The sequence below is a fragment of the Vipera ursinii genome (genome assembly GCF_947247035.1).
Source record: "Vipera ursinii genome assembly, chromosome: 2".
Taxonomy (NCBI): Eukaryota; Metazoa; Chordata; class Lepidosauria; order Squamata; family Viperidae; genus Vipera; species Vipera ursinii.
In genome coordinates, this window is record NC_139513.1 from 66,933,552 (window position 1) to 66,960,004 (window position 26,453).

The 26,453-nt window shown below is 41.1% G+C and overlaps 1 protein-coding gene across 1 annotated transcript in view; it reads right to left on the reverse strand.

The window, feature by feature from the left end:
• Positions 1-26,453, reverse strand: part of TWF2 (twinfilin actin binding protein 2) — a 69,640-nt gene that overhangs the window by 25,308 nt on the left and 17,879 nt on the right. Inside the window, exons 2-4 of the mRNA XM_083353415.1 lie at positions 23,203-23,280; positions 2,884-3,062; positions 322-417 (exon numbers count right to left, since the gene is read on the reverse strand). Of these exons, the coding sequence (XP_083209541.1) occupies positions 322-417; positions 2,884-3,062; positions 23,203-23,280 (353 nt within the window). The remainder of the gene's footprint in view (positions 1-321; positions 418-2,883; positions 3,063-23,202; positions 23,281-26,453) is intronic.

The window sequence follows — 26,453 nt, forward strand, 5'->3', positions numbered from 1 at the left end:
GCTGAGAATCTCCATAGACATCTTTACCTATCTTATGTCTCAAGTCAGGTACACAAGTCGCTGCATTCATTTTATCAGAAACTGAGCATGTGCTGCAAGGATGAATCAGACAGGACCTCTATGGACCTTCATACAGCAAAACAGGAGACACAACTCAAGTTCTTTTTTCAATGCAGTCAAAATCCTTGCAATCTTAAAGCAAGCCCTTCAAAATGAGTAGTGGTGACAAATTCTAGTCTGGCTTTTAGAAGCAGGACCCCAAACCTCAACGGTTACAACTCCGACTGTCCTGATCTCAGTGGATATGACCAACTGCCATACCTTTAGTGTCCCAAAGAGTTCATCCTTAATGTGTCCTCCTCCAAACTCTTTCTTTACTGTCGCTCGGGTCGCTGCGTAGAGCATCTTGAGTCTAACCTTGTTGCACAGAGAGAAAGAGAAGAGAATATGAATTATGGGAAGACATTCATGGCTGCTAACTATCAGAAGTCCAGTTCACTGTGGCTAAAAAAAAAGAGTTGCAGGATTATTCCATCAGAAAGGACCTTTCATATTTGGAATTGCAGGGAATTTTTTAACCAATTTTTGTATCAAAACAAATTTGTTAGCTCCGTCTTCCCCAGAAGCACCTTCTGGATGTGTTGATCAACTCCCAGAATTCCTCAGACAGCACGGCCAGGCTGAAAATTCTGAGAGCTGAAATTCCTACAACTAGAGGTCTCTTCCCCAAGACTGTGCCAGCTTTTAAATATAATCACAGATTGCTTAACCCATTATAACAAGACTAAACATTAACAACTCTTTGTGACAAGATTTGTAGTGCTCAATCTTCTCCATGTACAGTACATCTCTAAAGGTATTAAAATAAAGACTGAATACTAATATAAATGGACGGAAAGTATTTTTCTTTCACCCTGAACTTCATTGAGTAAGCAAGTAGGTCTTCGAGTTAACTCCCAATGACTTCATGGAAGGTCCATGTAGTTTACTTGGCAGTTTAACCTGCAACCTTGGGATTTCCTCGTGATCTCTCTCCAAGTACTAATGAGGCGGGTTCTTCCTTGATTCAGATTACAGAAACCTGATTACATGCTACAACATACCTGGGCAAACGTCATTACTTCTCATAAGGAAGTAATCCAATTTGTTGGATTCATACCATTATATCTTAGGCTTGTGAAACCTGGGGCGAACACTACTCGGAAGCTACTGCTGATCCAGACTGTAGCATGACAATAATGGGAATATAAGACCCCGGCTAGGTAAATTGCACTGATTACCAGTTGCCTTCAGATGCAATTCAAGTTGCTGGTTTTCTCTTACAATGCCCTTCACAGCATAAAGCCTAGCTATTTGAGGAACCAACTGTGTCCTGCACAATCTGTTTTCCTTTGCCCTCCAGTGGACTTGGCTTGCTTCAGGTCCCATCAATGTCACCTCGTGAGCCTCTTCTGTCACTGCATTTGCCTTTAGAAAATCATCTCCCTAAGATTTGCATGGTCTCCCCTCTTGCTCATTTTCAACTGTTCTCTAAAAACCAGCTCTTCTCCCAAGAGAAGAATTAAGATTATTACAATTGCCCCTTTACCGCAGATCTAGAAGGGTGGTTTGAAAAGTTATTGTTTTATGGATGTTGGTTTTGTGGAATTGTTGTTCTTTTAATTTTGTGAAGCCACCCACAGTTATTAGAAGTTGAGTGGCCTTGAAGTTTAATAAACAAATAATGTAATCTTCACCAATTTAGTGACTTCTAGTATACTGGAGTTTAATTTTCATATTCAACTAGTAAGATTAGGTAAAATAGTTCACATCTGAATTGTTTCAAATTCAGAATGTCCTGTTTCAAAGTTGAAACAGCTGTATTACATCAGAAATAATCTGCTTCAATCATCTGGGGAAAGTTCTGAGTTCCCATTGATCTGTTGAGCTCCAAGCTCTTCCATTATGACTGAGAGAGCCTGCACTGAATGAGAAATACCTGTTCTATATTTGCAACAACTGCTTCTAAACCAAGCAGCTTTGCATACATGATTACCATGGTCAAATTCTATGCCAGGGGTCTTCAAACGTGGCCCCTTTGTGACTTGTGGACTTCAACTCCCAGAATTCCTCAGCCAGCGTGCCTAAGGAATTTTGGGAGTTGAAGTCCACAAGCCATAAAAGGGCCAAATTTGAAGACCCCTGCTCTATGCTGACTGGAGATTATGGGAATCATTAACACCTGGGAAGTTCCTGGCTGGCAATGAATGCAGTATAGATTATACCAGGGGTCTTCAAACTTGGCCCTTTTATGACTTGTGGACTTCAACTCTCAGAGTTCCTCAGCCAGGCCAAGTTTGAAGACCCCTGGATTAAACAGATATAACACACATGCAACCCCCATGCATTGGTGGTTTTGTATTGGAAAAGGGAAGTAGAGTAACTTTAATGTTTCTGAAGAGCACCTTGCATATTTTTTATCCTTCAGCAGGAACCGGATGTTCTTAACCTGTATTCCATGAATAGGAATAAGTCAGACATGTCAAACACAAGGCCCGGGGGCCAGATCCGGCCCGCGAAGTGGTTTCATGCGGCCCATGAAGCCATCCTGGAAACAGTGAGGGAACGGCCCCCATTGCCTTGGCCCTGGCCCAGAGACCCTCCTCCTGCCAGAGACCCTCAGATCTGTCCGACTCCTGCCCAGGCCCCCACAGGCACCCTTGATGCGAATGATGTAGAGCTGGCCATGCCCACCCAGTAGGCCATATGCACTTTAGCCACACCCACCCAGTAGGCCACGCCAACCCAGGCCATACCCACCCGGCCCCCTGAGGGCAACCGCAATGCTGATGCGGCCCTCAATGAAATTGAGTTTGACACCCCTGGAATAAGTTGAAAGCTTACAGGAGAGTTGTCAGGTGACCAGGAGATGAAAAGCCACTCATAGCCCTGTGCATTTTGAGTGTCCAGGCGGTAAAGGATGTAGCATGGCTGCAGTTCATCTAGCAGAGGAAGCACAAAGGAATCATAGTCCTTATCCCAGCGCCGAGATAGTTCTTTGGAGGCTCCAAGCACTAACTGCTCTGGAAGTCAAGGTAGGGTGAGAGGAGAAAGTATTAATGAGTAAGCAAAGGAGATATTAACATTTGATATATTACTATGCATCACATCTTTATTTAGAGTTAGGATGGAGAGCCTGAAGCCATCCTTAGTAGTGAAGGATGATGGGAGTCAACAATATTTATAGGGCAATAGATCTTCTATCTTTATTCTGAGTAAAGGCTAGAGCACTAGGAGATCCCAGGATAATGTGGAATATTTCTTGTTTGCACTGTGAAAATCTTGGGTTTCCTTCTCTGTGTAGCCCCCAAGTTTTGAAGCATGTTTCCCGTAGAGATATGTTAAACCCACTTTTCCTGCATTTCACAAGATAATCAAACAGTACCATGCCCGAACAGACTGTGGGAGTTCACCTTTATGTATGCATGGATCAAAACAATTCAATCTTTATTACGATCATAGGCAGCATAGTGTATGCGTGGATATTGTTTTTGATTGTTAGTGTCTTGATTTAGTTTTAATTCTTGCTTTGATGTTATCGCTCAAAGGCTTGACTGGTTGGGAACAGAGCAGAGTTTGTTAGTCAAACCTACTGCCAGTTTTCTTGGCATAAAACTTTAATGTGCATGTTAATGAAAAAGAGAATGAGGTCTGCCAAAAGAATGCACCAGTACAATGTACTTAACGAGACAGACATTAAGGGAATGAATATAAAACAATCTGTCACTGCTCTGCCAACAGCTTTAGCCCCAAAGTTCAATGTTCAGGCTGTGCTCGCATGAAAATATAGACTTCTTCCTAAAGCTCATAAGACAACAGGATGACACCGTGGCTGGCTTTTGTATTAGAATAGATTCTGCCTTCGCTTTCCTCCTTAGTTGGTTCTTATACATGTGAAGAACAAACAATCTAAAGGACAAGAACTTGTGTCTTCCTCCTTCCCCAAATTGTATGACCGGAAGACTGAGAGTTTCAAAATAAAACCAATCCCCACTTCATCATTGCTATTCTTTTCGAAGAACACCTACGCTTTTTAGAGTTGTAGTGCTTCAAGAAGTACTTTGGATCCTTTTTTTTGCATGAAAGATCAAAAATATGATAAACTATTCAAGGAAGGAAAAAAATGTCATAATCTGGTAATCCTGATAGGTTACAAAAAAGAAGTTTATCATTATGGGCTACTTCTTAGCAACAGAGCACGCACTTTTTTGAACGTTACAAAGGGACCACCACAAGGGTGAACATTATTTAACATGGCTATTCATCTCACAAAAGTTACTCTGGCAAGCATACAAGGGTTAAAATGAAAGTTACAAACGATGACTCATGATGCCCAAGATAAAGAATACATTTCAATCAGAAAAAAACCTATATCACCAGCAGAGTTTTGCCTAACTTTCTGGCTCAAACATCTACCATTAAAGCACAGAGTGGGGAGTTTCTCTGCTGGGACCTTGAAGGACCAGTTTTATCCAATGCAAGGAGTGATTTTGTCCAGCAGAATTTTTTATTCAATATAAGTAGATTTATTGCTTTTTGAAGGGAAGGAAATCCCGTTTCTAGATTTCTATAGGAAGTATAGCTACATAAAGTTGGGGTGTCCCATGTGGTTATTCTGAAATAAAAACACTAGCTCTTTGTTTCAATATTTTAGCCATAATTCTGACAGGAACCACTTGGCAACCTCTTTATGTGACTGAACAATATTGGTCTGTTGCATCTTCTCTTTATAGTATTACCCATTTTTCTAAGATGACAAGATTGGGCAGTATGCTTAGGAAGCACCAGATCTTATAATAACTCATTCTCGTATTTGTTCCTAATGTACAGGGAAAAAAACAGTCCAGAGAATCAAAGAGTTTGCCAGAATAACTCCCTCATAACTCTGTGAGAACCTTTTTTTTTTTTACTTGACTCATGATGTACGACTATGGATGACTATTAGCCATTCTCGGGAATCTTGGTCCACCTGGGCTCTTTGACTCCTTTATTTATGGTAAAACCTCTTGTTCCTTTTTGAGCCACTGCTCTGACCCCCCTCACAGTTTCACAGAGTGGATAAACTGGCCATTACTGCGAGAACCTTTCCTCACTTTCATCTAACTGTGGCACCACCGGGCCCTGATAACTTCATTTTCTGCCTCCCTCTGCCTTCCAGCCCTCACACCTGAGGTTGCTTTAAATCAGTGTTGCTCAAACTTGGCCACTTTAAAACCATTCATTTAAAAAGCTGCCAACTTGAAAAACACATTCAAAGCAACCTTAGCGTTAATAGCGAGCTTTCCCTTGCTTATTCCCAGTGCTTTTTTTGTAAAGGAAAAAGGCGCCGGAACTCACACATGTCATACAACCAGCCTAAAAGGTGCCGGAACTCCGTTCTGAGCGTTCTATGAGAAAAAAAGCCCTGCTTATTCCCAATTCTCCCCCGTGGATTCTGGCTGACACGCTCCATGACCATTTTGTTGGGGTACTGAGAGGGGAGCCCCGGCAGCGGGATCTTCCTAGGAATGAGTGGGTGCTAGCGAAAGCATGCCCCCCCTCCATTCGTGTTCCTGAGCACCCTCCTCCAGGGCCATTCTCGTTAGGCGGTGGGGGGAGATGCATTAGTTCAACCCAGGCTCTTTCTCTGTAGCTGCTAGGTCAGGCTGAAAAGCAGCTGACCAGTGGTGGCAACAACAACGTTTGCTCAACTCCATAAAGCTGTTCGTTGCGTCAGAGCGATCAAGCATATACCCCCGACGGTACGAAAAGGATAAATCCAAGAAAGTTGCACCATATATTCAGAATGGAAAGGCTTGGTTTCAAGTCTCATCTGACCGTCACGTTAGGAATAACTTCACTGCACTGTAATGCAGGAATTCAAAAACAAATACCACCCTTGTAACTAAACAACCCGAAGAACGTAATGACCTGGGGCAAACAAAACAAAGTTAAGGTAATTCTATCTGCATACTTCTTTCTTTTTTTCCCCTCCAACTAAGGCTATGAAGAGTTCAACTGGCAGTGAAAGCACTCTAATCAAAATTAGAGCACTTTTTTTAAAAAAATAGCATATGTTACACTTACAATGCTCATGAAAAACTATATTCAAGCTTTTCTCAAGGCTGTGATAGATAGGTTTTTTTCCGTCCATTTAAACATGTCTGATTGCTGGAGACTGCCTGGATTAGTCCCTGCAGTTTTCTTGGCAAGGTTTTTCAGAAGTGGCTTTGCCATTGCCTCCTTCCTAGGCTGAGAGACAGTGACTGGCCCAAAGCTACCCAGCTGGTTTTGTGCTTAAAGCAGAACTAGAATTCATTGTCTCACAGTTTCTAGCCTGGTGCCTTAACTATTACACCAAACAGGCTTTCTGTGGTAGAGATACACAACCCTTTTTCATGCACGTCTGTGGAAATCAGTCTTCCACATGAACGTATTACCATGAATCTATAGCAGGGCTTTTCAACCTTTTCACCCATTATACCACTTTTAGGATATGGCAACATCCGAGTACTACCAGTCGCCTAGCAAGGTGTCAAAAACTTGATGATGCAAAAAAAAAAAAAAGGAAAAAAGTGATGAAGTCCAGAATACCTTGGGGAGCACCTGCAGCCGGCGTCAACTTCCCTCCGCCCAGTACGCTCCCACAGAGAGGGCCTCCTCAGGGTGCCGCCGGTCAAACAATGCCGACTGGTGGCCCCCAGGGGGAGAGCGTTCTCTGTGGGTGCACCGGACTTATGGAACCATCTTCCGGTAGAGCTCCGGATGGCGCCCGACCTCCGCTCCTTCCGGCGCGACCTTAAAACCCATCTCTTTAAGGAAGCGGGCCTGGCCTGATGGGATGGGGTGGGTTTGTTATTATGACTTTAATTTTAAATTTGTACTATTTGTACTATGGGCATTGTTTAATCATGTTTTAATAATTTTAACTTTTGTATTTGTCTTTTACGTATTGCCCTGTCAACCGCCCTGAGTCTCTTGAGAGAAGGGCGGTATATAAATTAAATAAATAAATAAATAAATAAATAAATAATCCTCGACTTACAACAGTTCGCTTAGTGACTATTTGAAGTTACAATGGCACTGAAAAAAGTGCCCCCCAAGCCACAGCCGAGCAAGACATCTGCCTGCCTGCCTGGCGGCGCTCTTCCTCATATCCAAGGTGTTCATTGTTGTGAGCATTTTAGTTGAGGATTGGCAGCAGGGGTGGGGTGTGGGGGGGTGTTTGCTTTTTATTTCCCCCATCTGCTGGGTGGTTGCTGCAGGTTTTGGTCACTTCACATGACCCTGGGACACTGTGAGCGTCATAAATATGAATCAGTTGCCAAGCATCTGAATGTAAATCACAAGACCCTGGAGATGCTGCAACATTCCAGCTGATTGGTGCTTCTTCTGGGCTCAGAAGCGCCAGGATCAGCACTGAGCTACAGCTGATCCTGGTGCTTCCGCTGAGCCCTGACAGCCCTGCAGCTCCAGCCATCTCTCGCTCAGTCTTGTGCGGTGCTGCTACCGCTTCAGCTCATTCCCCTCCCCCGCTACCATTTTTCTAGGATGGTCACGTACCACCTGCCAGGTGCCAATGTACCACAGGTGGTACCCGTACCACTGGTTGAAAAGCCCTGATCTATAGCATTCTGCTTCCTGGTCTAATTTCTGCCAATTTCCATTTATGAGACCTCTGTGACCCTTTTTGTCTACAGTGTAGTCATTTACATCCTAAATTAAGAGATCTAGCAACAGCATCTAGTAGCTGAGAGGCAAACACGATAACTGGCAAACTCTGGGAGTCGAAGTCCACACATCTTAAAGTTACCAAAGTTGAGAAACACTGCTGTATATTCTCTCTGAATAAAGGAAATACAGCAGCATATCACAGCAGATAAGAAAAGAGCTTGAACAGCCAGCACCTGTGGCTTTTAAAAACTCTTCTTTTTTTAAAAAAATCCATTTATATCCCGCCCTTCTCCGAAGACTCAGGGCGGCTTACAAGCTTAGCAGTAGCCTTCATTCTATGTATATGCCTGCTTATTAGGGCTTTCACACACCCCCCAAGCGGCATTATTACAAAGTCAGCTTAATTGACCCCAACAATCTGGGTCCTCATTTTACCTACCTCGGAAGGATGAAAGGCTGAGTCAACCTTGAGCCTGGTGGGATGCGAACCTGCACTAATTGCAGGCAGCTGGTGTTTCTTAAGGAGGCATTAGCCCACTGCTCCACCAAGGCTCTTCTTCTTAGACATGTTTTAGTTACCAAACCATAATACTGCTGACAGTAGTGCATGTCACATCAAGGATTGCTAGAACATTAAATTCCACTAATTTCATCTAAATCTCTGATGCTATTATTATTCCATAACCTCAAATCATGCAAAGACATACCAGGGGGTTGATGTAACGCAACATTTATCTTTTCTGATTTCACTCATTCTCCAAAGGCTTTTGAAAAAAGGCATACTCTTCCTGCTTCACCTTTTTATGATGATCTGTTGGATTTTATTTCACCTTTCCTTTAGAAATTCAAGGTGGCATACAAAACATTCCCTCCTGAATTTTCTTTCCTGCAACAATGATCTGATTAGGCAGACTAGGTGAAAGGACAATGCCAAAAATACCCACTAAGGTTCCAGGCTTAGGGGTCCTCAATCATAGTTTATTATTCCAATTACCATCCTACATTATTTTCCACAGACAACAATGGTTAAGTACTCAGATACAGACAGGTTCAATCTTGTTTTTGCACACTGTTTTAAATCCTGGATGAAAGTGAAAGTAAGGCAAAAAAAAACTCATTGAATTCTTACAGGTATTTTTGTAATACACTTTTTCTTCCGCTCAATACTGGCTTTTTAAAACTCCTTGTGCACATTCTAGATTCCATCTTCCCCGAAGTATATTTTAAAATGTATAGAACTGGATGGGCATCAAACATTCAGAGAAATGCAAAGAATAATTCAGCAAAAAAATAATTTCAGATGTATACAGTAGTTTTCAACTCCTAGAATTCTCAGCAATAGCCATGCTGTCTGGAAAGTGAAATGCATACTTTGGGAAGTTGTAATCTTTAGTGACGCCAAATTAGTTCTGCCTTCCCTTCTAAAATCGGCAGACTTATTACTCAATGTTTTTAACTCGAGGAAGTTCTTTGCCCTATGAAAGAGCTTCAGGAATAGAAAAAAAAATCTTTGGTCAGTTTGGTCTAGTGATTAAGGCAGCAGCAGACTAGGAAACAAGAGACTGTAGGTTCAACTCCTGCCCTGGCCATGAAAGCCAACTGGTTGACCTTTGGCCAGTCACTCTTTCAGCCTCCCTCACACGGTTGTTGTTGTGGGGAAAACAGGAGGAGGAAGGTGTGTGGGGTATAGTTGCCACCTTGAGATGTTTTTTAAAATAATAAAGGTGGGATATAAATAAATAAAATTTTAAAAAACCCTCTACTATTTGCTTGCTTCTCTTGATGAATCTTAGCCTAGCTAGGCTGACACATCATGTAAGACATCATTACTTTTATCCATGTTTAAAATAAGCCATAAACATGCGAACTCCTAAATCATCTTATAAAGTAGAATAACATCACACTAGATCATCTAAGAAATTCTTGATGGTTTGAAATCCTCTCATCCTGAAAAGTAGCATTTGTCCTATACCAGGGGTAGGCAACCTTGTCTCTTTTATGACTCGTGGACTTCAACTCCCAGAATTCCTGAGCCAGCCATCCCAGGAATTCTGGGAGTTGAAGTCCACGAGTCATAAAAGAGACAAGGTTGCCTACCCGTGTTCTATACTGTTACTGTTTATTTGAGCTTATTAATTATTGCCCCCATATCTAATATTCATAATATTAGCCAATCCAATTGAGGAAGGACTATATATTAAAAGCACTCTCTTTCTCTCGCACACACACCCACACCCACACCTCTTGCACATGTGGTATATAAGCCCTATATCAATACCTATACCTACTTAGGTTGCACACCTATACTGGGTATGTCATTAGAGTTTGGGAGGAAAACAGTTTAGGCGGGACACAGAGAACTCTGTTGTTAACAACTGTGTTGTTATTAAGTGAACAGTGAAGTGCTTAGTCATTTATTCACTTTCATTATGGGTTCTTCTTCATTATCTGGCAGCAATATGCAATGATCCCTGCTGTAGCCTAACTTTAGCTCACCTCCTTAGCCTAGCAGCTTGCTATATTCTTTATCTAGGCCTTTTCTAACTTAGATAAGCAAAATAAAAAAGACAAAGCCATCTCTCTTTCCTTCTAATGCTTTTCTCTTATTTACATCCATCGCCCAGACCAATTCTAACAACCTCTTTTGAAGGGGCTCTTTGTCATCTTTCTCTTGGTAGTATCTTGGTAGCTGCTCCGGACATAACTCTCTCCGTGATCTCTGCTGTTTTGGGTCCCCGCTGAGAGCCCAATGGTGAAACTGCTGTTTGATTGACACCCAGAGACAAGTCAGGAGGAGCAGAAATTGTAAAAGTCTCCCGATACTCCCATGTAACACCTCTCCTCCGCGAGCTGCATTGGCTTCCAATTGCCCTCCGGGTGAGATTCAAGGTGCTGGTGATGACCTATAAAGCCCTAAATGGCATGGGTCCGGATTATTTTAGGGAGCACCTGCTGCCAGCGTCAATTTCCCATCGTCCTGCGCGCTCCCACAGGGAGGGCCTCCTTAGGGTACCGCCGGTCAGTGAGTGCCGGCGGGTGATCCCCAGGGGAAGGGCGTTCTCTGTGGGCACACCTGCCCTGTGGAACGATCTGCCTGTGGAACTCCGGACCACCCCCGACCTTCTTTCGTTTCGCCGGGACCTAAAAACTTGGTTGTTTGATTTATCTGGCCTGGACTGAGGGGTTTTAATTTTTAAACTTTTAAATTTTTAAACTTTGGGCTACTAATTGTTATTTAATCTTATTTTAATTCTATTTTAACTTATTTTGTCTTTTAACTTTGCCCTGTAAACCGCCCTGAGTCCTTCGGGAATAAGGTAAAGGTAAAGGTTCCCCCGCACATGCGTGCTAGTCGTTTCCGACTCTAGGGGCCGGTGCTCATCTCTGTTTCAAAGCCGAAGAGCCAGCGCTTGTCCGATGACGTCTCCGTGATCATGTGGCCGGCATGACTAGACGCCAAAGGCGCACGGAACGCTGTTACCTTCCCACCGTAGTGGTCCCTATTTTTCTACTTGCATTTTTACCTGCTTTCGAACTGCTAGGTTGGCAGAAGCTGGGACGAGTAACAGGCGCTCATTCTGTTACGCGGCACTCGGGATTCGACCCGCCAAACTGCCAACCTTCCGAATGACAAGCTCAGCGTCCTAACCCATTGAGCCACCGCATCCCTTACCTTTGGGGATAGGGCGGTATTTAAAACTAAATAAATAAATAAATAAATAAATAAATAAAAATAACCCTATCTTCTTTGCTCTTTCCCCCCTTCTCTTGCCCTTCTCCTTTAGCCTTCAGCCCTTCAGCTTCTTTTCCTTTCTTCCTTTTTTTTTACCCACCAAGCCTTTGAATCTCTAGTGCTGACAAGCTTCTTCTTCAAGATAGCCTCAGGTGCCTGCTTTAAAGGATCCAGTCCCTTCCCTTCTTCTCACGCCTATATGCAAATCATGTCAGGTAATTTTTTTGTCTGAGGTCAGCTGGCCTCTCTTCCCATCCTGGCAAGGAGATGGATGGAAGGAAGAAATAAATATGGAAAACACTAGGTGGAACTGAACCACCAATGTTAGAATATGAAGCAGGTGTTCTATGAAGAGCCAGACACAGAACCTTAAAGGGCATCTAGACTGCTTTACAATTGTGACATCTTCCTTTTCTGTTTTGCTAACACACCTTTGAGGCAAATCCATAGATGTTATTATCCTACCCTTGATGTGGAGCTCTTAATTATTTAGGCCTGAAGGAAACTGAATAATCACAGGAAGGCGTCTAGGTAAGCTACACTTGGTTGGTCTGAGCCCAACTAAATTCTCCCGGAGGCAGATTCCCACTTTCAGGTCTCTTATGTTCTCTTTCCTTCATTTCTTTCCACCACTGAATTGTGTGGTCACATAACACACAGAAAGAGCACAATCTAAGGATTGCATTATTCACCAAAGTCGTCCTTTATGTCAGTTTAGGACTGGAAATCCCTAGCAAGTAACAGGGATTCCCAAGCAAATAAAAGTGACAATGAAGAGCAAACTTTTTATGTGAGCTATTATGACTTTTTTTCCTAAGCAATTCTTAACTTTCTGACTTATTCCCGTTAGCATTAAAGTAATAGCTGAGCCAGTCAACAAAAGAAAAAAAATCTATTTTATTTATCCAATTTCTACACCGCCTATCTTACTAATTGACTCTGGGCAGTTTACAAATATCGCCAAATCCCAGAATGTCCAGTGAAAGAAAAACTGTGCTCCAACACTAAAGGTCTGCAAACATAAGATCTGTGCTTCTAAATCTTACTAAACTGATGTTTTCCAATCTTTCTGCTGAACGCAGCAAAATTTCAAAATGTACAAGCACAGCAAATGTGCGGGGAAGATACTGGATCAAGGTGAGACATGCGGTACTGGACCCCTTCGTGGTCCTCATCTCTTTTAGAAAAAGATTTATTTATTTATTTAGTTATATTTATATACCGCCCTATTCCCTGAGGACTCAGGGCGGTTTACAGGGAATTAAAAATCCAAAATACAAAAATTAAGAACCAAATTAAAAATATTAAATTGACCCTGTACTCAATTAAAAAGAACCCCAAGAAACTTCCAAAAATAATAATTTTCTCTTATTTACGTTTTTATTTACACATTTTTGTTCTACTCCAAATCGATCAATTCTGTCCCTTTTAAAAAGTAATACATTTAAAGAGAGTTCTAAAATAAATGCAGCGAGGCAAAACCTTAAAAACAACAATGCTCAACATACTGCGACTACCCTGTAAAAACTTTAAAGCAGGGGAAATGGCACATTCTTTGATAATCCATTGCCAATGTCAACATATGAAAACAGTTTATCAGAGAATAACAGTTCAAGTTTCTTCTTAGTGAGTCATGAGTTTGCAATTTTTTTGGCAGGAATTCAATCAGAGTCATTTTGTCTCCACTGAGTCTTCTTTCTACTGGGATATTATAACCACAGAAACAAAATAAACACCTAGGTTCCAGCCACGAATGCTGTTTCTAATATATGTTATGATTTATTAGCTTCTCTTTATTGACCACTAATTGCTGTTTGGTACCACTGTAAGTGCAATTATCCCAAGTCCTCCTCCTGACTTTATAAAACGGTCCATAAAGTTTCTTTGGCAGCTATGTGGAAGTGGTTTGCCAGTGTCTTTCCCTTAAAGGTTTTCTTAGCCTAGGCCAGGGGTAGGCAACCTCGGCTCTTTTATGACTCATGGACTTCAACTCCCAGAATTCCTGAGCCAGCTATGCTGAGGGGAAAGAGAGAGGTTTCCAAGCTGAGCCATGCTGGCTCAGGAATTCTGGGAGTTGAAGTCCATGAGTCATAAAAGAGCCGAGGTTGCCTACCCCTGGCCTATGCTATAGGCCTGCAACCCCAGAGCGCTTCCCATTCAATCAGGCCCAACCTTGCTTAGCTTTCTATTTCAAAACTCATATTGCTCTGATCATTACCAGTCCAGAGAGGTGATTAAGACCTGTGAAAAGAAGAAGCACAGACAGAAAAGCACTAGAATTTAACATGGGCTTGTTTCTTGCCCTTTTGATTTTAGGGTTATAATATAGCTTGCACGGTGAGGAGGAAGAATGTTGCATTTATAGCTTGGAAATCAGTTCTATATGTACACACAAGTGGTCCTTGCTTAGCGACTGCCTTACTTAGCGACTGTTTGCAGTGATGAAAGGCACGGAAGAAGTCATTTTGCAGCTGGTCCTCACATTTGTAATTTCACAGGTTCCTAAAACAAAGGACACGGTGGCTCAGTGGGTTAGGGCGCTGAGCTTGTCGATCAGAAGGTCGGCAGTTTGGCGGGTTGAATCCCGAGTGCCACGTAGCAGAGTGAGCGCCTGTTACTCGTCCCAGCTTCTGCCAACCTAGCAGTTCGAGAGCACATAAAAATGCAAGTAGAAAAATAGAGAACACTATGGTGGGAAAGTAACAGCATTCCGTGCGCCTTTGGCGTCTAGTCATGCCGGCCACATGACCACGGAGACGTCCTCGGACAAGCGCTGGCTCTTCGGCTTTGAAACAGAGATGAGCACCGGCCCCTAGAGTTGGAAACGACTAGCACGCATGTGCGGGGGAACCTTTACCTTTACCTTTTAAAACAAAGGAAGCTGAAGTAAGATAATAAATTCAGGAAGTTTCATTTGGTGACTGCTTAACTTAATAACCAAGTTGTCAGTCTGAATTGTATTTGCTAAATGAGGACTACCTATAACTTATTCTTGATTTAGGTCTACAAATGTTACCCTTTGGCATATGAAAATCATTGTACTGATTTTCTTTTAAATATCCTGTAAACCGCCCTGAGTCCTTCGGGAAAGGGCGGTATATAAATCTAAATAATAATAATAATAATAATAATAATAATAATAATAATAATAATAATAATAATAACAACAACAACAACAACAACAACAACAATAACAATAATATGAATTAAGTAAACTCCACTGAAATGGCATTTTCTGGATTTCCTTACAGCTCCTCTCCAACAGACAAGGATGCTGTATGTTCATCCCTCATATCAGTATAGAAAAATTAAAGCGATGCCCATTCCACCCAGGTAAATATGGCAAATCAGGGAATGACCTTAATCTGCAGAATGGACTAATTTCCTATACATCAGAGACTTCCCAAGTCACAACAAAGATACTAGAGATACTATAAAATCTCTAGTTTGTACATAGACTGTCCCTGGCTAGTAAAGTTTGATGTACAGTTCAACCACTGATGATGATGTGTGTGTGTGTGTGTGTGTACACACACACACATGTGCCCACCCCATTGCTGGCAATGGCAAAACCATCCCGATACGTTGTGCGATGTCATGTGACGTCGCGAGTTTGACATGTCTGTGCTAAACTAAGGTTTATTGTTAAGTGTTGAGTAAAACAAACCTGCAGGGCAGACTTGCTGGCTATATATAGAACTACACAACTGGATGCATTCTTCTGACATGATAGCAGTGTTCCAGTATCTCAGGGGCTGCCACAAAAAAGAGGGAGTCAAGCTATTCTCCAAAGCACCTGAAAGCAGGACAAGAAGCAATGGATGGAAACTAACCAAGGAGTGAAGCAACCTAGAACTAAGGAGAAATTTCCTGACAGTTAGAACAACTAACCAGTGGAACAACCTGCCTCCAGAAGTGGTGAATGATCCAACACTGGAGGTTTTTAAGAGACTGGCCAGCCATTTGTCTGAAATGGTATAGGGTTTCCTGCCTGAGCAGGGGGTTGGACTAGATAACCTCCAAGGCCTCTTCCAACAACAACAACAACTACTTCTTTATTATTATTATTATTATTATTATTATTATTATTATTATTATTATTATTATTATTATTATGTCTTATAGCTATTTCATAGCTTTCTCCTGATACTACTGTCACCACAAGATAGTCCTATAGCCCTAAGTATGCCATTTCCCACTCCTTTCTCACCCTTCTCTTCATTACATGGGGCTTCCCTTGAAGACCACTCGGAGGCTCCAACTGGTACAGAATGCGGCCGCGAGAGTTGTCTTGGGAGTTTCCCGGTACTCCCATGTTACACCTTTGCTCCGCGAGCTGCATTGGTTACCAGTTGTCTTCCGGGTGAGGTTCAAGGTCTTAGTGATGGTTTTTAAGTCCTTACATGGCATGGGTCCGGAATACCTCGGGGATCACCTGCTGCCGGCGTCAACTCCCCTCCGCCCTGTGCGTTCCCACAGAGAGGGCCTCCTCAGGGTGCCTCCGGTCAGAGAATGCCGGCTGGTGGCCCCCAGGGGGAGGGCCTTCTCTGTGGGCGCCCCGGCTTTGTGGAATCAACTGCCGGTTGAGCTCCGGATGGCACCGGATCTCCGCTCCTTCCGGCGCGGGTTAAAGACCCACCTATTTGAACAAGCTGGCCTGGCCTGATGGGGAGTTAATTTGGGTTTTAAATATTTGTATATTTTATTGTTTTATTTTGGGCATTAATTTAATTCTATTTTAACTTTTGTAGTTTTGTATTTTTATTATATGCCCTGTTCACCGCCCTGAGTCCTTCGGGAGAAGGGCGGTATAAAAATTTAATAAAACAAACAAACAAACAAACAAAACATTAAACTACACATACCCAATTCCAGCAACCATTCCCTATATGTTTTAGCCTCCAGTCCCCCAATCATCTTTGTTGCTCTTCTCTGTACTCTTTCTAGAGTCTCAACATCTTTTTTACATTGTGGTGACCAAAACTGGATGCATTATTCCTGGTGTGGCCTTACCAAAGCATTGTAAAGTGGTATTAGTACTTCACGTGATCTTGATTCTATCCCTCTGTTAATGCAGCCTAGCACTGTGTTGGCTTTTTTGGCAGCTGCAGCACACTGCTGGCTCATATTGAAGTGATTGTCTACTAAGACTCTGAGATCTCTCTCACAGTTACTACTATTGAGCAAGGTACCACCTATACTATACCTCTGCATTTGGTTTTTCCTGCCTAAATGTAGAACCTTACTTTTTTCACAATTGAATTTCATTTTGTAACTAATATAATCTAACCCTAACTCTAACTCTAACCCTAACCCTACCTTCTCATTGCAGACTCCAGATACTGTAATATGTCTCAACATTTAGAGAAAACTGGTTTTATTGCTTGGCTGACCATGTCTGGAAACCCTGAAAATCTGCAAGCTCCCCCTTTTTCAACCAAGGCACATACAGATGGTGATCCTTGAAGGTAATACTGTATTATTTTAATTCCAATTATTTAGATGCTTCTGTCACTTGAACTTTTCTAATTTCTATGGGTTTTTAAAATTCAATTTTACTTTCTTTTTAAAAAATTGAAAATTTTCTTCAGAAGCAAGTAATTAAAACTTGAGGACAAGAATCTCTGTAAAACAAAAGAAAATACTTTGGACAAATGACAACTTTAATAAAAAAAACTGCCAAAGATTTTTTAAAAGAAAAAAAAAAGGAAACCATTTATGTAACATAGCTTTTGTCTTGCCAATTTTTGCTCTTCTTTAGAAGAGATGCTTTTGAGGGCACGTTTGCCCATTTAACAATCTGCAGTTTCTTTACAAAGAATCAAACAATGTACCAGAAATTTTTTGACTTGCCTAACAAATGTAACCATTTATATATGTGGCTATCTCTGCTGTATATGTCTTGTTTTATGGAATACAGAGCAGAATAGAAGAGATTAGAATATGCATAGGCAGTTGAATGGAATACTCTGTCCTAGCAGGCCAGTATGTTAACAAAAGTGGAGAAAGGTAGGGCTAAAGAAGAAAATTTAAATACTTTTCTGAACGTCTTAGAGCAGGGGTCCCCAACCCCCGGCCCGTGGATTGGTACTGGGCTGCGGCATGCCAGAAACCGGTCCGTGCAAACAAGCAAAGTCCCATCCGCGGGATGCAGGCAGTACATGAAACCACGCCCCCTCCGGTCCATGGAAAAACCACTCTCCACGGAACTGGTCCCTGGTGCCCAAAAGGTTGGGGACCTCTGTCTTAGAGGGTACTCCCTGTGTAGCAAATTGAGATCCCTCTGAATTTTGGAGAATTTACCCTCTGAAATCAATTATAGCACAGAATCTAAGTTTGCCAGAGACTCTCACCTACTTGTTCAAACATTGGGGTCCCAGCATAGAAAGATACCAATTCTACTGATGTTCATTGTAACTTTTGTCACCTGTCTTTCCTTGTCTGGTTTCTTCTAAATTATTGTAATTTCCAGAATTCCCAGCCAATCTAAGAAGGCCGTGACATACTGTACCATCATCTAGTGCAGGGGTAGGCGACCTCGGCTCTTTTATGACTTATGGACTTCAACTCCCAGAATTCCTGAGTCAGCTATGCTGACTCAGGAATTCTGGGAGTTGAAGTCCATAAGTCATAAAAGAGCCAAGGTTGCCTACTCCTGATCTAGTGGATAAACAGTATACAAATGCTGCTAACCGAGGCACTTCAGCTCTTTACTTAGCATTTGCCACTTGGTGCTCACTGTATTTAGCCCTAACTCTCTAGAAGACTGTCAGAAAAAGATACTAAAAAGATCACACAATTAACTTGGAACACCCCATAAGCATCTTCATATATTCATTCCACATGAGCAAAATTGTTTGAAACTCCCCTACTCCTTTGAAAGCTAGGAGACGAACTGCATTCTCACTGAATGCAATTGAGCATTTTCACCGAACTGTGATTGCATTTAACTTTTTCCTGTCAATTTTCTTTGCTGAAAATATTGTTTTGAAGATTCCTCTCGCAACTAGTATTTGCTTACGGAAATGGTATGTTATACATCATCAGAAACAATGAATGAAAGTGAAGAAAGTTAGCATATTTTTTTTAAAAAAACGGAGGGATGGACAGACTTTGAAGACAATACTCAAAGATCTACTTCTATCAAGACAAGTCATTCAAGGGAAGGATTTTCAAACGTTTTCAGACCACAGAACTTATTAGTTGAAAAAAACCCTTAGAACCCCTGATCAAGAGACAAAGTGATGGGTTTTCAAGAGCATAACATCCTACCTCTCCCAGGAGAACTGAATGTTAGCTCTCCTTAGAAAAATTGCTACACACTCCCTGCAATTAATCCCGCCCTCTCTTTCTCTCTCTTTCTATCTCTCTCTCTCTCAATACCATCAAGTTCCACAAGACACTGTTTTATGAAAGCTGGGAAAATATTATAACACCCCCCCCCCTTAATAGCTACTAAAAGTAAATTCCGTAGAAATAATTTTCCTGGAGCAGCTCACGTTACTGATACAATTGCCAGTTGCTGAAATGACTCTGAATTCCTTGAAAACTCTGGGAGCCAAGGATGGAAATCAATTTGAACCTGTTGCTGTATTGTACAAGAGTCAGCTTTCATATTTTTAATTCCTGCCAGATGGATTTTTGATGTTTCTCAGAGCCAGGAATGGTTCCTTTTTGTAGAATTCTTTCTATCCAATCAAAAACCAAAAAAAAAAACACAAAAAAACAAAGCAGAGACAGAGAAACATTTAAGTTCTTAAGTGGCTTAATGATGATTTGGAAATGGGTAGTAAATTGATGATGGCAAAGAGAAAGCTTCTGGTATAGAGATATGTCATGGCTTTGATTAAAACAAAAGCAAATTGAAAACTTTTCTATCCTTATCAGTATAGTATAAAAATAAACGCCCATTGGATGGGGTGTAGTTTGCACTAAAAGATGTCAGTTTTCATCAACAGCAAAGGAAGTTCAGAATATCTCCCATTCATTAAAATAATGCCCAGGGAAGTGAAGGGGCACTCTGAGTGATCTACTACCAGGTTCTCCCCACAAATGATAGAAACCCCCCCCCCACACACACATGCTTTTATGTCAGTACATACACTAACCCTCCTCTCACAGCAAACACACAAAAGACATGGAGTCATAGGCGCAAGTCCCACTGATTATCACACAATTAACTTGGAACACCTCATAAGCATCTTCATACATGCATACCACATGGGGAAAGTTGTTTGAAAGCTAGCATGAGGCAAAAATCAGCTCCAAAGAATATGATAATTGCTGCACATACTTTCAAGGCAACTAAAAAAAATTAAGAGATACTTTTCTTAAAGTCTTAAAATAATTCATGTTAAAACAGCATTTGTGTTATGATAGCAACAGCAGATTCCTAGTCTGTTCAATTAAAAAAAGCAGGCAACTTCCTTAAATAACTTTTTTGGTCACTTTCCTTCCATATTATTAAGAATCTCTAAAACAGATTTCTTGATTTGTGTGTCTGTCCCCCTTAAAAATAGTAAAGATCCCCTCAACTCAAGATTGACTTTTGATGGTGTAAGTTTTCTTGGTATTGCCATTTGATATTGCCTTCTTTTGGAAAAAATATTCAATGTGCTAATCTCACCTAAGGATTTTCAGGCAGTTTCTATACAACTTCTAACCCAGTTTAGCTTCTGAGCTCACACTAAGTTGGCTATGGATAGCACTTCCTGAGGTCTGTCCTCTGTTCCATTATCTCAGTATTTGTCCTCTATCTATGTTGACCCTCATACTATCTGTTCACCAAATATAGATACTAGACTCATTATTTAAATTCCTTTTACGTCAGTACCCCATAAGCCCTCAGGTTTTAGAGTGGCATATCACATGGATATAAATACCTCTTCCACTGAAGATTAAGAAAGCTTCCTAGGTTGCATTCATAGAAATGCATCTACTGATTCTAAATAGCCAACAATCACCTCAGCGACATGGAAGGGAAGGTCGTTTTCCACCTGAGCTTTAGATAAGATCTAAACCTTTTAAAGAGTATGCAGCAGAAGCACTGTCTAGATTTTCCCTCCTTAGTAGTGGATGAAAGTTCTCCTGCATTCTTTGGAAAATCTTGTTCCAGGAAGGAGTATGAGACTTTGCCTATTTTTAGAGGGCTGGTAAGCTAAGTGGAGAAACATCTAAAACACTTCCACTTTAAATAAACTGCCAAACTGTCATCATTCCTAAGCCAATGGGGAAACTCAAGAGTTTTACAGTAAGGGTGGAAAAGAAACTGGGGACTGATTGAATCTGTCTTTCTTGAATACATGGGTAAACTGAAACATAATCACCTTTTGATATCATGCCTTAAAATATGTATTAGGGAAGGGTATACTGTACAAACACTAAAGGCATTAATTAAAGTAACATACAAAAATGCTTATTAAAATAACTTAAAAGTATATTGCAGTTCTATAAGTAGAATTGCATGCAATAACACGCATATTGGAAATAACCTAAAAATATGTAAGGATTTGTCTCCAAATAAACTGCCAAATAGTGTGTAAATGTAAAAGAATTTAATTTAAATTTAAAAATGGCAAAAACCCCCACGAATCTAATGAATGTGTCTGTGTATGTAGAGAGAGACAACTTAAATCAAAAGGATAAATATAGAATACAGGTAGTTCTTGACTTACAACCATTTGTTCAGCGACCATTTGAAATTATAATAGCGCTGCATGAAGGGAATTACAACATTTACCTTAAAGTCACAGCTACTGCACTGCCCCTCTGGTTGCATAAACAACATTCAGGTGTTTGATATGGGACCAGTGGAGCAGATACCTGTGCAAAAGGTGCCTCAGGGGGTGGAGGAGGCCCTGGGAAACCCAAGGCAGCTCATGTGTAAGCTAGGGAAGTGCTGCAGTACAGTCTGCACCAGCCTCCCAACCCCAAGACACCCTATGCTCTGCTTAATGACTGCAATGGAGAAAGCCGGGATGGTGGTCATTAAATGAGGCGATCACATGGGCACCTTGCTTAATGATCACCATAACTTACAACCATAATTCTGGGCTTAATCGTTGTCATAAGTCAAGGACTACCTGTAGTGAAATTTACATGGGAATCTAATGAGACTGACATAATAATTTGAATTGAGATAATAAGAGTTCTAGTGTATATAGAGCTAGACTACTATTTGAAAAATACTAGGATAGCCTATAGTCATGAATAAATTTTTATCTTCCTGACTCATTATCTATCCACTGCAACAGAATAAACGTAATAGGGCAGGGTGGAAGATGAACATCTGAAAGGTGATACAGGGATGGCATTCCATCAGGATGTAACTCATCTCCAATAAACAAGAATATAAACAACTTGGGGGGAAAAAAGTGTGGTTCTCCTGGAGAAAATTTTATGTTTGGATTATTAAAATTGGGAGGGGCTGTTATATGCATGGAGGCTCCTTCAGGTATAACATTTTGCCTAAACATAAAATGAACAAACGTTAGCAACTTTAAGAGCTCGGCTCCCTAGCATGCTGGCTAGGGAAATCTGGGAATTGCAGTCCATCCCTCTTAAAAGTTGCCCAGGTTGAGAAACGCTATCTTTACTCTTCTCCCCTACATGATTACATTTGGTTTGGTAATCCAATATTAAAGAGCCAACAGTCAAAGCGTAATAGGCATTACTGGGTAATCATTTTTAGACAGATCGGTAGCTTTTTTACACCACATGGATGCTCTTTGTTCAGTGGGGCTCAGCTCAGATCTTTAGATGGGCTATTTTCTTTCCATTTTAACTTTGAGCTCAAGACAGGAGATACAGGTGACATAATCATGAACCTCAGAAGATCACCTGAGTACGCAGGGCCTCGTTTCTGAGGTTATAAGAAACTGACGTGAGTTTTAAGGAGTGAAAGGTGTGTTATCACCTTTGCAGAATTATGATCTCAATTCGGGGAAACCCCAAGGATTCAGAATTTGAAGATTTTAAAGTACGAAGTGAATGTCTCGGCGCCTACAAAGCTTCAGATAGCAATTCTGCCCCTTAAAATATATTTCCATTCCACCCCAAACATCAATTCCCAAATGTTGGCTTTGTCCACTCCTCTACTAAAGGGGTATTGAGAGCTGAATGTAACCCACAGGCTTTTGCTAGAGGGAGGAAAAAAAATCTAAACAGATAAAAACAAACAAAATCATTTCATAAACCTGAACATTCCTATATCTGCTAATCTGGTTTAAGCATACTGAATTTAACAGGATCCACTCTTGGACAATATTACAACTAAGGCAATGCTGACACACCGTGCGGGAGTTCTTACTGAACTTTGCACCAAAAGACATACACTTCGAAGGTAATTTAAAAAGTGCCATCTGGGACAGAACTGCTTTACCGAAAAACCATCCCATTAGAAAACAAGTCTTCATGTCTTGGCCAGATAACAACACCTTTATTCCAGCTACTGAGTTTCTGTTTATTTTTTTCCAGGATGCTCATGGGAATAATTATTGAAAACATGTACCTCAAGGAGAATTGTTGGAAAAGAAGCCAAGGGGAGGAACAACTAACAACATTATTTGCTTCTTTAAATGTACAGCTGTATTGATTCCACACTTGTCACCTGGCAACATACTTGTTGGTCCTGAATATTACTGCAGCTTTCACCAGAATTGCTCACTGATAGGTTGAATGCACAATGCCCACTACTGTACTCCGTAAAAATTGATGCTGGGAAAGTGCAGAACAGTTTAAACAATCTGGTTGAAAATGTCAAGGAAATGAAAACTTACCATCCTCAATTACGATTTTGATGAGACGGATTGAACCGTTCCGAGCCTTTGCAAAAAAGTCCTTTAATTCCGTAGTGGCTAAAAGAATCAGAAACATGCTGATCAGAATCTGAATCCCAGTTATTCCCCCCAAAAAAAAAGAAAAGAAAAGAAAACTCAGAGAAACCCGAAAGTAAAAGACTAGTAACAATGAAAAAAGGAGCAGATTTTCCTAGTTCTGATCAAGGCTGTCTGGGGAAGTATGCATTTCACTTTCACAGAGGTTCCAGAGTTAAATGCCAGCTGGAAGCACATGTGATCCAGAGAACTTGATACTTGGCTGGGGCAAACATAATATCCCAAATTTAGCAGTCCGTTGGCTTCCAAAAGCAAGGTGGGCTCAAGTGACAGTTTATTAAATGTACAGCATATCCTGCTGTGCAGACCAGACAGGCTGAGAGGATGGCCAAAAAATGGGATGAAGATGGGTAGGAAAAACCCTTCTGATTTTACTTACTCCTGTGACAGATATATTTTGCTGTAGATGTCCCACACAGCCTTTGACATCCCCCCCCACCCCAGGCTGGGCAGGTTGCTGAGGAAAAACATTTACATAGGAATCAGAACTGGAGCTGCCTGCATTTGTCCTCTGCCTTTCTGATGTGATCCTTCAAGGATAGTTTTTATGACCCTGAAAGTATGGTAGCTGGTAAGGTTTCCATTGCTACCAAATTTAAACAACAACAAAGCATCCATATCCACAAAACCGATAACCAGTTACGGTGCAGTTACTGAAGAAAGCAGATAGTGTGCATTACTCTTCATACAAAAAAAATAAAATGGATTTGATTACTTTGGTTGGAGATGATGTAATTCTCCCAAATGTTCTTAATACATTTCACCAAAGATTGGCATGCCCAGAGGAGAACTTGACACACACTGATCTCATTTCATTGAGAGCACAAATGCCATAATAGGAAAAGTACAATGTCACCAGTATCATTGGTTTCACTGTGTAATTAAAATAACTGCAATACTAAATACACATCTGTCAGAAATTATTTTCGTCTTTCCATTATACTTTTATATAATCCTTCTTTCCAAAATACGACACTATGCAGAAAACCATTATTTAAAACATCTGTTATCCTACACACACACACACACACACACACACACACACACACACGGGAAATAGGATCACAAACTGTAATTGGAAGGGTTAAATAATAAACTTCCCATAGACACATTTCAGAGATGTATAAAATTAATGACCATTTGTAAGAAAGTCGTGATTGATGTACAAAATTTAACAATTATATGAATCTATAAGCTTTCCAAAATGAATCTCTCATCAGTATATGTGTCACAATCTGGCATGTTTAATCAGTTTTAATAACAGAGACCCCTTGCAGGAAAAACCTAAGGCGCAATGCCATTTGCAAAGTGGAAAGTAAATGCCCCAGTGAACACCCAGTTTCTCTGCTTTAGCAAAGGAAGCTCTTACAGTGTCGCTTGTTAGCAAACAGCTGCTCTGAAGGGTTGCTGGGGCAATCACTAAGCACATCTCAGGATCAACCAACACCAAAGCAGTATTTGTTCCACTGCATTCCCTACTGACATCAAAGAGGACATCAAACGCAGCTCTGCTATAAGGAAAATTATTTCATCTCAAGACTCATTCTTTACGATGTTTCCATATAACCAGGAAACTGCAAACACAGCCATCCAAAGATGTCTGTTATCAGTCTGGCTTTCAGCAGGCACACAAACACACATTTATATTGCAAAAACCTGATGAGAAGTGAGTTCTGAACCACAGAACAGGGAGGAAAAGGCTGGAGAGACCTCAGAACCATCACATTCACCCTAGCTCATGGGTAGGCAACCTCGGCTCTTTTATGACTCATGGATTTCAACTCCCAGAATTCCTGAGCCAGCCAAGCTGGCTCAGGAATTCTAGGAGTTGAAGTCCATGAGTCATAAAAGAGCCGAGGTTGCCTACCCCTGCCCTATATGCTTTCTGGTCCTGCATGGAAGTCAAGGGTGAGGAAGAGAATTAGTAGTTTTTTCTAGTTTGTTTTCCTAACCCCTCTTTGCCTGAAGGGAGTTTTTATTTATGCATTCCTTCTTACACAACTTCATAACACAACCAACAACATTTTAAGACAATAAAGCATATAAGTAAGCCACCCTCCTTCCATTAGGCATTAGGATAAGGGCAATCAAGGACACTTCCTCACCGCTTCTGGTCTCAAATGAAAGAAACACAGTCCTGAGGCCAGCTGGGCATGATAAGAGACTTTGGGGAAAGTAGAGAGTTTAGGACAGGGGTCTTCAAACTTGGTCCTTTTATGACTTGTGGACTTCAACTCCCAGAATTCCTCAGCCAGGAACGGACGAAGTATGAAGACTCCTGGTGTAGGACAAGCATTAAGAAGCAGCTACATAACGCATTAAAGGCCCTCTAAGTAGATCCCTGTCAAACAGCAACTACAGAAGTTAAACCGATGGCTTCCTCAGCCTAGAATTTTTCCAGCAAAACAACCCAAATAAGGAGAGAACTCATGTATCCCATCCTCTTTTACATCCTGCAATTGCTGGAGCAATCTAAACTCTTTTCTTCTTGTTTGAAAATTCAATATACAAAGACCACAGTTCCTTTAACTTTTTTTTGTTGTTGACACTGTACAAACAGCAGTGACAAAAGGAGTGCCTTGGTCCACATTCTTCCAAAATGAGAAAGAAAATCCAAGAGTTGTGCAGGCGTGTGGAATGAAGGCTACGAAACATCTAGCTCAGAAAATCTTTTGGCATGAGTGAGTGAGTGGGTAAAAGGCTAAGCGGAATCACTGATTACTTGGTTAAATAAACCACAAATGTTGAGTTCACCAAGTGTGCTATGCCAAAACCAAGCTTAGTATAAAAGCAGGCAATCTCTGGCACTCCCTTTAGTCATTGCTGTTTGTATGATGTTAAATGTTAAAACTACCATTTCCCAGTATCCCTCATCACAGGCCATGCTTCCAAGGGATGCTGGGCTTTGTAGCTCAGCAATGTCAGGATTACCACAACTACTCTTACTTTTGCACAATACTTATACAAGTCTTTAGTGAACGAACTCTGATGTTTTAGTAAAAATTTCCAGCCATGATATTTCTATCAGAAAAAGAGTGCAGCATGGAACTAGCAGTTCCTCACAGATCAGGAAACCAATTTATCTGCAGAGCTGCAAGCTACGGCTTCTTCCTTCCTCTCTAAATGCAGCAGCA